Source organism: Panthera pardus, unplaced genomic scaffold (assembly GCF_024362965.1).
Source record: "Panthera pardus isolate Hobbes unplaced genomic scaffold, ASM2436296v1 HiC_scaffold_7, whole genome shotgun sequence".
NCBI classification, from domain to species: domain Eukaryota; kingdom Metazoa; phylum Chordata; class Mammalia; order Carnivora; family Felidae; genus Panthera; species Panthera pardus.
Window position 1 is genome coordinate 23104267 of NW_026527002.1, and position 12490 is coordinate 23116756.

A 12490-nucleotide genomic window follows, 5' to 3' on the forward strand; every position below is an offset into this window, starting at 1 on the left:
GGTGCACATGTGAGTCATCTTGAGTGCTTAAAAAAAAAAAAATCTTGATGTCTGGGCCTCATCCAAGACCAATCAAATTAGAATTTCTGAGGTTAAGACTCAGGCATAAGTATTTTTTAAAGCTTCCTTGTGATTTCAATGAACAACCAAGGTTGAGAACCACTACTGTAGGTGTGTGTGTATATAACATAAAAACATATATGCATGCATACACAAATATGTATATTGTCATATAACTGGTTAATGTCCCAAGAAAACAAATGAGTTAGAGCTATGTTTAAATTTTTGATGCCAGAGATAATCATTTAGTTCATTAAAATACATTACATGTCTCAAAACTACTGATAGACATACATCAATGAAAGTGACTTTGCTTTCCACAAAAGGGATCCAGACCCAGCAAATTAATTCTAACACTAATAATGAAAATTAGACTCATAAATGTTATATTTCCTTTAGGAATCTGCTAATTATTTTAGTACTTTCTCTTTTAAAAAAAAATGAGCTACAGCTAAATAGGGTGGTCTATGACCAAAGCACCCTGAGCAATAACACAGGTTGGCAAAAGAATCCCCAAATCTTCTTAGAACCCAAGAGAGTCCTGGGACTGTCTAGAAACCAGAAGGTGGATCACAACAAACCTGGTCCTTTAGAGAGGGAAATTGATGACATTGAAGAAAGGGAGGGGAGGGAAGGAGAGGGAAAGCTAGAGGAATAGCCTTGAATAGGTGAGAGGAGTTGGGATCTAGCACAGAAAGAGAGGGGCTGGCCGCCCTACAGGTAGTCCATCCACAGTGCAGAAGGAAAGGCAGAGTTTGGATTTAGGCCGGGATTTTGCCAAGCAAGTGCTAACCAAGGGAAGCAAAACTGCTGAGGGTCTATACAAGGTATATGGAATTTAAGCTGGTTAAGAACTAGGTGAGGACTGAGGGAAGTGAGAAAGAGTAAAAGAGTGGTAGAAATCAATGGATTTGTGGTGTGGAAGAACTACTGAAGTCAAATAGAGGGAATGAACTAGAAAGTTAGGAGGTGTAAGAGAGAGATGAATGCTTGAGATTAAAATTTTGGAGGGCCTTGCAATTATTGGTAATGATAATGTCAATAATATGATCACAGGAATGAGTGGCTGAAGGAGAATGGAAGCAAGATAATAAGAAAAGCCCAAGAAACTGAAATGTCAGCATGTTGGAACAATAATCTTTGTAGACAGTGAAATCAACAAAAATTAATACATGATGAGTCGGAGTAAAAGTGAGGCATGAGAAACATAATGGAACCACCCAGAGGTGAGCAAAATGACAACCATGTGAGGACGCGGAGGTTAGTCTATTCACATGAAATTCAAAGCTGAAGAGCTATCTCAAGGAAGAATTCCTGGAATTAGAAATGAGGAGCTACGAAGACAGACACCAGAGGAACCATAAAATACAAAAGAATAAAGTATTTATTAACACTAAAGAAGCTCAGTCTAGTACAAGACTAATGATCAACATACATCATTACATACAGCACAACAATGTCTACACCTGCATAAGGCAGGTCCTCCTGAAAGCCCAGGGCAGGGATCAGAGAAGTTTCACGGAAGTTTAGAAGATGTGGTATGTGACCTAAGTGTTCAAAAATGAATAAGAACAAAAGGCCCTCAAGGAAGGGAGGCGCTACAAGATAGGCAAAGGAGAGAGATATGAAAAAAACATGAAACATTCTAAGAAATGCAAACAGTTCAATGTGATTAAGGGCAGAAAGAGTATGAAATGAATATGAATTAATGCGTCTAAAAGAGAGTCAGGATAAATGACTTAAGGCCACAACTTTTTTCTCTACACAAATGATATGAATCATAAATCATATCATATTCATAAATCATTAGTTTATGAATAAATTAAACTGTTGACAAGAAATCTTCATAAAAGCTTCTAACAGGGAACTGAATTAATGGATTTGAGTTTCATCTTCTATTCCTTACTTTGAAGGAGGTGCTAGAAAACAAATAATAAATAGCCAGCTGCTTTATACAGATTAACCAACTTTTACAGAATCAATTACTTCAACATACAAAAATTTATGAAAATTATCGTAACCTTCAAATCCATGATTCAAAATGTATCAAAGAAATCTGTGTACAACTGAGATTTTTTAAAACATATGAATAGAGTTCAAACATAAATGCATTGATTATAAACTTCTTTGTAACATGTATACATACAAACATATATGCATGAAGTTATATATATAAATATAAGCTGCTTTTCCACTTAAGAGAACAATATTATACATGAATGTATAAACAATAATAACTGGTATATACAACTTTTATAAATGATATAACTTAGAATTCCATATCACATTGGGAAAGATGTCTCACTAGGTAACTGTTGCTAGATTTCCTCTGTCTCCATTTTTACTTTAGCAGTTATAATTTCATGGAAAGAATACTGCACTTGGGAGCCAAAGAACACATATTCAAGTGCTGGCACTGGCACTTATGAACTACTATTAAGCAAGCCAATTAACTTTTCTCTGCCTAATTTACAAAACAGAAATCAAAAATTCACATTTCATGATTCATTAAGATTTTTGTGAAGTACTGTATCTGAAAGAGCTTTGTAAACCATAATGAGCTATAAAATTGTTTAGTTACAGACTTCTAAACATTGGTAAAATAGGACTAAGAGCCTTCAGGTAACCTGCTGCCCCTCCCCCACAAAATGAAGCACAATTAAAACCTGAGATGACAAATCTGATAGACTTTGATAAGCATGTCTCACCACCTCTCTTCATAACCTTACCTTCGAATGAGCAGGCCCTCTTTCTTTCAGAAGTTTATACTGGGGTTGGACTCTATTGAAACGGGCTAACTCATTTACCAGACACATTGGAGTTTTCTCTTTGGGGTTTGCCATTTTATCTTGGAGAGAAGCTGTAAATAAAAAGGCTGTAAAGTTTTTGTGAAGAATGACTTTACAAAATGGATGAAAAGCTAGTTTTGACTTTTTTCGATTGAAGTTAGATTGTAAATTTGGATTAAATTATTTTCATGAATTTTATATAAAAAAATCAAATCATCTAAAGTCTTCCATTACATGCAACAGAAATATGTACCACATTTTAAACAGTAAATTAAGGTAACTTTCTCCCTAAGTACCTAAGTTGCCCTCTCTATATTTTTTGATAACAACATGCTTAAAGATTTTTAAATTATATTATAATAATTTTTAATTTATAACTTCCCTTTCCTCTCAAAAAAATTTTATAATAAACACAATTCTCCCAATTCTTATTACCATAAAACTAAATTCTTTCTACCTTCTTAAATCATTTTTTCCAGTTTATTTCTTCGGAAGTCTCTACACCCAACATGGGGTTCAAACTCATGACCCCAAGATCAAGAGCTGCATGCTCTACCAACAGCCAGCCAGGTGCCCCAACCTTTTTTATCTTTTGGTCTGATTTTTTTTCCTTCTAATTTTGAGGCAGCATATTAACTGTAAGAGCTCTAGACTTGGGAATCAAGTCTAAGTACTAGCTCTTCCAACTATTATTTTTTAGCAACTTCCTTTTCTTTTTTTTTTCCTAACAAAATTTTAAAAGAAGCAAAAAAGGATAATTTAACCAATGTCCATGTCCCTACCACCTAGAACTGAAATTAGTTGTTCCATGACTGTTTTAATTTTATTAAAAGAAAAGTATTATATTCCAGTTAAGCTCCCTTTATCCTTTGCAGAAACCACTACTATATGAATTTAGAATATATCCCTCTGGGAGGCGCCTGGGTGTCTCTGTCAGTTAAGCATCCGACTTCGGCTCAGGTCATGATCTCGCAGTTTTTGAGTTCCAGCCGAGCATCGGGCTCTGTGCTGACAGCTCAGAGCCTGGAGCCTGCTTCAGATTCTGTCTCCTTCTCTCTCTCAAAATTAAGTAAACATTAAAAAAAAAATTTAGAATATATCCCTCTGGGATATTTTAAAATACGTTTATATATGCATGCATGTATGTCCACGAAAAAACATATAGTCTTGATATACATGTATACATATACACATGGTTTTGTAGTCACATTAATAGTAATATTAACATAATTTAACATAATAGTAATAACATAATATTAACATAATTTTAATAACTTACTTTCTTCAATCTTCAATTATGTTTTTGATATTATCACTTATATAAATCATTGCATTACTTTTAACTGCTGTATAATTTCCATCACAGGGAGCCTAGGCGGCTCAGTCAGCTAAGCCTCCAACTTCGGCTCAGATTATGATCTCCTGATTCGTGGGTTCAAGCCCCACATCAGGCTCTGTGCTGACAGCTCAGAGCTTGGAACCTGCTTCGGATTCTGTGTCTCCCTCTCTCTGCCCCTCCCCCACTCACATTCTGTTTCTCAAAAATATATAAATGTTAAAAATAAAAAAATACTTAAAAAATAATAATAATAATTTCTATCACAATATCATATTGGTTTTTTAATCCCTTCCCCTACTAATAGACATTTAGGTTGCTTCAATTCTTTACTCTTACGAGTAAAAACATGTTGCCAAATGGCACGCAGAGTGACTATACCATGTTACCTTCCCCTAGCAGTATGAGAATTACCACTTCCCCTCAAACTTGAATGGTCAGGCATTTTAGTTTTTGATAATCTGATATTTGACATTTTTTGTTATCCCATTATTTTAATTTGCATTCCCATTTTCCTAGTGAAGATAATCATCTTTTCATATTATTGATCATTTGGGCCTCCTTTTTTGGGAATTGCTTCCATCTTTTTTTTAATTGATTGTTTTATAAATTATATTCACCAATCTTTGCTTTCTATGTCTTATTTAAGAAATCCTTCCCTAACCTGTAAGGTCTTAATGATTCTTACTTAATTAAACTAAGCCTTCTACGCTTCACCTGCAAAATAAGGGTAATAAATCTATCCTACTTAACCCCCAGATTATCTTGACATTAAGATTTTTAAATGTATAGTAATCTAAATACTACAGCTTCAAATTATTTTCCTAATACTATATTAAATTATTTTATCCTATGTTATTCCTTCATCTCATTTACAGACACATTAACTGCTTTTTAGTTTTCTTTCATCCCCTACAAATCAGTACTAAGCAACACTTTAAAATCTAAGCATAAAACACGCAAGTGGATTACTTTCTGCCCAACAAAACTGTAGCCACCATGTGTGGAGCATACATTAAATGAATGGAAATAGCTGGTTTTAGGAACTTTATCTATAAACTTTCTGTGGCAAGTTTAATGGACAAAACAGTATTCTCTTAACTTTTTAATACTCTTTATAGGGCCAAAAATGTAGTACAATAATTTGATCACAATCATTACAGTTAAGAAATTATTTGATTAAAAAACTACATAAATACCTAGTAAGGCACAAGTAAAAGAGAACCTAAGCCAACCACCTGTAGGACCAATACAGCTGGCAGCTGATTCTACAATTAAACCACACCCTACGTGGCCTGCAAAACAAAAAAGCAAAAAACAAAAACAAAATAAAAAAACAGTAATTATTACTTTTTGGAACAGCACAAAAAAGACAAGAGTAAGTCAAGAGAGGTTTGAGGAAATCTGCATCTTACTTATTCCACCGTGAATTTTATAAATTGTACCAGAAAGTCAGTCACTATATAAAATACAAAGTGACCTGGACCACAACTAATTTCAGTCCTTACATACCATGGCATTAAATAACTCAAGTACAATAGGTAACACAGATAACTGAATATCAAAAAGCAAAAGAAAAATGACAATTTGTTAAAAATGAGAAATACTAAAGTCTGATAAAAATCAGCCAATTTTCCATAACAGTTTAATAGCATTTATACTACTATACAATTTTCATAACTCAACAATGCTACACATTCACCTTCTACAATGCAAAAATTATTAGCAGCACAGCAAGCATAATGTTACAATTTTATAGTGAAAAATTTTAATAGCATAGGCTTTTAATATATTAAAATGTGATTAAAATGGTAAGTATAGGGGCACCTGGGTGGCTCAGTCAGTTAAGTATCTGACTCTTGACTTCTGCTCAGGTCATGATCTCGCACTTTGTGAAACAGAGGCCTCACATAGGACGCTGCGCTGCCAGCTTGGGATTCTCTCTCTCGCTCCCTCTCTGCCTTTCCCCTGCTTGCACACTCTCTCACTCTCAAAATAAATAAACATTTTTAAAAAATGGTAAGTTTATAGCTCTGTATACTTGTTTGGTTAGAAAACCTGATCTAAATCCTTTAAGAAAAGTACCAACTAATAACATGGTGTTAAACTTACATTCCATTAACTTTGATTCTCTGCTTCATAAAAAGAACATGCATCCAGTAAAACATTTTAATGTATAACTGAGGTTTTGGTGTGAAAGGTATGCAAATGCACAAAGGATCTCACTTAGGTAAAGCTTTATAACTAAAATTCAAAGGTTTAAACTTATTAAATTTACAACTAATTAGTCCTAGTTGTAACTGTTTATTTTACAAAGTGGTTAGAACTTTATTTTGAATAGATATTCCTCTATCTAATCACAAATCTTATTAACTACTTGACAGAGTAGAGCAATAATTAAAAGTTAGACCAAAATTTTAATAAAGCATTTATCAAACTACAAAACAAATTGGTCTATTAAAGTTGAGATCCACAAATTAGCTTTCTATCTAACTTTTTAGAAAAGTCAACATTGCAAAAAGTGAGAAATACATACACTGTTGCACAGGTATACATTTTCAAGAGACCTAAGAATGTCCTCCCTGAAGATATTTTGAAATAGGCTTCAAGTCAGTCAGGTGGCTGGAACAGAAGTCTACTTAGAAGTAAATAAAATTAATGATAATGGGCATTGAGGAGGGCATTTATTGGGATGAGCACTGGGTGTTGTATGTAAGCCAATTTGACAATAAATTAGATTTTTAAAAACTTTTTAAATTAAAAAATAAAATATTTACCTCATATGCAAAAAAATAATTAAATTACATTAATGATAATGGATTTCACAATCTAAGTCTTGACCATTTTGAGAGAGCAACTGCCCTATGATGGTTAGGATCCTGTTTGGACATCTCTGCCACTTACTGATAGCTATATGACTTCGAGAAAGTACCGAAAACTCACTTTCCTAGACAGCAAAACAGAAAGAATAGTTGTTTTTATACTACTATATAATAGTATGAGTTGAATGAGATGATGCAAGACACACAATGACAAGAATCTATTATTATTCTGATTAAAAACAATTTGTTAAAACATCATCAAATTATGAAAACATTGATACAGTTTTTATAAACCCTTTTTCACAGCCTTCCAAACTAAAATATTCTAGCTTAAAATGTTCTAGGGGCACCTGGGTGGCTCAGACAGTTAAGAGTCCAACTCTTGGTCTTGGCTCAGGTCATGAATTTCACAGCTCGTGGGATCAAGCCCTGCATCAGGCTCTGCACCCACAGAGTCTGCTTGGGATTGTCTCTCCCTCTCTCTCTGCCTCTTCCTTGTTCTCTCTCTCTCTCTCAAAAAATAAACTTAAATCTGTTAGGATACACTGACTTTATTCATACAAATAGACTTAACATTCTGTAAGAAACATGTTATTTGTTATGTTTTCCATTGACTTATAACATCAGAAGTTTGTTTCCTCTGAAAAATTCCCAGCTGTGATATAAAAAAACATTTTTGTCATATTTGTTTTGGAATATTCTATTTTTGTTGATATGAAATTTGTTTACATGTAATTCTCCATAACTTTGGTAAGTAACACTGGTAAATAGATATTTAACAGTACCAGCACAGGCAACAAAAAGTAGATATACTCTATTCTTTTTGAGATATACCCTACTTTTTATATCTTTATAAAATGTCCTCTCTGGGACTTAAATCTTCACACTATATGAAAATAATGTAGCTCAGACTTTTCAATCAACAAGCAAAAATCCCTGTCCCAAAAGAGCTCAGAAGGGTACAAGAAACAGACACATATAATAAACAAATACAATACTACAATGTAAGTGCTACAATAAGGCTGTTACAGGGACTTCTTAGGTGGAGGAGGGATTGAAAGGCAGGTTTTAAGAGGTGGTGATTATATTAAAGAAAGTGGGAATTCACCAAGCTAGCAAGGGGAGAAGAGAGAAAGACAATCCAAGCCTGTCTAAGCACACATGCAGGAGAAAGCACAGAAAACATCACATTCCATCAAATACAAGTAGATCATTAGCAGAAAATAGAATGCATAGAAGGAAAGCACAGAAAAAACTGACCAGAATCCATCAAAACACCAAAAGTTTCCTAAGCCAGAACTCACAATAGCAACATTTTTAAAGTAGTTAAATTGCAGCCAGAGCTGTTGCTAATAAAGTCTTGGTCTACCTCACCTGCCAAGGCAAGTCTCTCCACAGAAGAATCCGTTTCCATCCCTGGTCCCAGAAATGACTTGGACACAGTGTCTATGTCTCTTTGCTGGCTTCCCTTCCCCTATGCCCTGCTATTGGAAGTGACTCATCCTAATTCCCAAGTAAATAAAGGGGGGGAAAAAAAAAAACACAGAGTCAAAAAAGCAAAGATATTTACCTTCTACAGGTTCTTGCCTTCTAGGAGAAACAGAATTACTTATCCATATTTATAACTAAAACAAACCTTATAACTTCGAATTAGACTATAACCTAAGGTTGTCCAAGCAAAATCACTATCCAAGAATCAAACTCCTCTGATATAATTGCCTATTAGGGAAAAATTTAAGTTCCTACCTCATATAAACACAAAAATAAATTCCCTAAGTATTAAAATGCAAATATAAAAATAGGGCAAAAGCACAAGAAACTTTGGCTAAATACTTGTCATAATCCTGTAAGGCAGAAGGCTTTTCTAGATAAGAAGAGAAACCTAGAAGCCACAGTGGGATAAACTGACAGATTTAACAACATAAAAATATAAAACTTCCATAGAGCAAAACGTACCATAAATGACGCTAAAAATGTCTACAAACTGGAGAAATACTTGCAACATGTAAAGAAAAATTGTTTAACAAGTATAAAATACAAAGATGATATGAATCGATTTTTTAATCCAATAGGAATAGGGACAAAGGTATGCACAATCAACCCACAATATAATTTGAGTGAACACATCTATTCAAAAAACTAACGTCTAAACAAATGAAAAATCGAATTCCAGTGAAATGTAACTTACCATATTAAACTGATATATATGAAAAAATGATCATGTAAGTATTGGCCAGGATGTGGGAAAATGGATGCAAACTCTACTGATGCAAATATAACTTAGTACAAACCTTCTAGTGAGCAATCTGACAACACTGTTTATAGTTTCATTTGCATCTATCTTTAAAACAGCAATTCTACAGACTCACATAAAATATACACAGTGACAATCTGTATAGCAAGACTGTATTACCAAGAATTATAAACAAGCTAAATATTTACCTATCAATAAGTAATTAAATAAACTACAATGGGATGTGCAACCTTGCAAAGATGAGGTACAGAGCTTATGCACTGACATGGGAAACATTACAAGAGGTCGAAAGAAAAACAGATACAACAGCCTACTGTCCAGTCTTATTTTTATTTTTTTACATCAAACATGTGCCTGTGTATTAAGGGAGAAATGGAACTGGCAGGGAACAGAGGGACTCTTCACTTTCTACTTTCAAGTATCCCACTGTTCTACCTTTTTTACACTAAACATACAGATTAAGCTTTGTATTAAAAAAGTTATTTTACAAAGTCATACCAAAAGTAGGGAATGATTTATAGTGTAAAAGTCTTAGACTCTAATTGCTGTTGTCCGTTCTAGTCTTTACAGGGCCACCACGGTTCTGTAAACAAGAAGATGTTCAAGAACCTAACTTAAAGCAGGCCGTGTCATGTCTACAATCCCTAACTTTTACAAAGGAAGCCACCTTGGGATTTAAACACAGCTAAAATATGGTAGCCTTACCAACATTTGATATGGTCAGCCTTCATAACTTTAGTCATTCTAATAGCTGTGTAATGGTATCTCACTGTGGTTTTAATTTGCATTTCCCTACTGACTACTGATGTTGATCATCTTTTCATCTTTGACACATTCTCTGTATTTATCCCATAGTGAAGTGTCCACCTGAATATTTTACCCATTTTTTTTTAAATTTTTTTTAATGTTTATTTATTTTTGAGACAGAGAGAGACACAGCATGAGCAGGGAAGGGGCAGAGAGAGAGGGAGACACAGAATGTGAAGCAGGCTCCAGGCTCTGAGCTGTCAGCACAGAGCCCAACGCGGGGCTCGAACTCACGAACTGTGAGATCATGACCTGAGCCGAAGTCGGACGCTTAACCGACTGAGCCACCCAGGCGCCCCTATAGTATTTCTTGAAATTAGGTAGTATTGTCCCCCAACACTGTTCTTTTTCACATTTATTTTGGCTATTCTAAATTCTCATATTTACATATGAATTTTATTTTAGGCAAACATGCCTGCAAAAATTAGAGAAGTCCCTTGAATCTATAGATTAATTTGGTGAAAATCAACATTTTAACAAAGTTGAGTTTTCCAACTCATGTACAAGATACACAACTAATTCTCATTACTGGAATAATAATATCTAATGATAATTATGTTCTAGAATGTCACCATGAACAGTGAATTATCAAATACTAAACCACTGCTGCTAGGGGAAAGACAGGTTCCTACATACCACTGGTCATAACATTGTTCTCAATCAATACATAACCTAGTTTTATGTGTGTTTCTGGTTGAAGACCCCCTATCTAGTATATATCGTTGATTCATTAACACTAAACTCAGAGCTGACAGCACTGTAACCTTTGCCTGAACAAAGCTTATCTAAATACATGTATCTTCTCCATAAGGTACATTACAACTTTCTTATGCTTAGGAAGACTACAAAGCACTTCCACGCTTAGGAGCCATTTTAAACAGCTAAATCACCAACAAAAAAACCCACAAAAATGCTAAAAATGTGGCACTAAATAAACCAAGGACACCTGCTTAATGCATGACAGCTAGAACAAGAAAACAGAATGTCACCTTGTTCATCCTGAATTCAGACTGCGCATATCAGGCAACTCAAATTTTGTGCCACTCTGCAAAGCACTCCAAGTATTGATTTGGGGATTAGAAATAAATTTCAGCAAATAGGTCAACTCAAAACACAGAATCTGTGGAGCGCCTGGGTGGCTCAGTCGGTTAAGCGTCCAACTTCGGCTCAGGTCATGATCTCATGGTTCCCTGGTTCGAGCCCCACATTGAGCTCTGTGCTGACAGCTCAGAGCCTGGAGCCTGCTTCAGATTCTGTGTCCCTCTTTCTGCCCCTCACCCACTCACACTGTGTCTCACTGTCTCTCAAAAATAAACATTAAAAAGAAAATACAGGGGCGCCTGGGTGGCTCAGTCGGTTGAGCGACCGACTTCGGCTCAGGTCATGATCTCATGGTTTGTGAGTTCAAGCCCCACGTCGGGCTCTGTGCTGACAGCTCGGAGCCTGGAGCCTGCTTCTGATTCTGTGTGTGTCTCTCTCTCTCCTCTCCCCAGCTCATGTTCTGTCTCTCTCTGTCTCAGAAATAAATATTTAAAAAAAATTTTTTTAAATAAAAAATAAAAAGAAAATACAAAATCTGTGAATAAGGAACAACTGTATCTCTCAATTTATTTCAGTATCCTTTGCTTTCTCTCAACAGTATTTTGTAGTTCTCAATTTTCTTTAACATATTTTGTCAGATTAATCAGTAAGTATTTCATATTTTTGTATTGTTGTAAATGGTATTTTTTACTTGAACTTCTGATTGTTCCTTGCTACTTTATAGAAACACAACTGATTTTTGTATATTAATCTTGTATCCTTAAACTCATTCAACTGGTGCTAATAGTATTGTGAGATTTTTACATATACAGTCAGGCCATCTGTGAATAAGGATAGTTTTATTCCTTCCTTTCTCATGTGAATAACATTTTTTTTCTTCCCTGATTGCACTAGCTAGAACCTCAGGGCAATATTCAATAAGATGGTAAAAGTAAACATCTCTCTCTTGTTCCTTGTATCATAAAGAAAGTATTTAACCTTTCACCGATAAGTACAATGTCAGCAAATTAGGTTTGTCATGAATGTCCATTATCAGATTGAGGAATCCCACTTCTATTCTTAGTTTTGTAAAGGTTTTTTTTTTTTTTTTTCAATCAGGAAGGTTACTGGATTAGTCAAGTGATTTTTCCACACCATGATTTTTACTTGTTAGTTTGTAAATATGGTGAATTATATGGGTTTTTTTGAATGTTAAACCAACCTTGCATTCCTGGGATAAACCCCAAGTGGTCATGACATATTAACCTTTTAATACACAGTTGAATTTGATTTGCTGAAATTTGGCTTAAATGTTTTGCATCTATGCTTGCAAGTAGTATTATTCTAAAGTTCTCTTATAATGTCTTTGGTTCTGGTTCCCCAGCAATGCTGGCATCATAGG

The 12490-nt window shown here is 34.6% G+C and overlaps 1 protein-coding gene across 15 annotated transcripts in view; it reads right to left on the bottom strand.

Annotated features, from left to right (window-relative positions):
- Positions 1-12490, bottom strand: part of STAU2 (staufen double-stranded RNA binding protein 2) — a 306645-nt gene that overhangs the window by 268902 nt on the left and 25253 nt on the right. For 7 of the 15 annotated variants that reach the window (XM_019453285.2, XM_019453286.2, XM_019453287.2 and 4 more), the window contains one exon: positions 2790-2920. The exons of 7 other annotated variants lie outside the window; for them this stretch is intronic. In XM_019453285.2, the coding sequence (XP_019308830.1) occupies positions 2790-2903 (114 nt within the window). In that variant the 5' untranslated portion in view covers positions 2904-2920. Of the gene's footprint in view, positions 1-2789; positions 2921-8381; positions 8511-12490 lie in introns of those variants that run through there. One more of the 15 variants, XM_019453282.2, reaches the window with a different exon arrangement.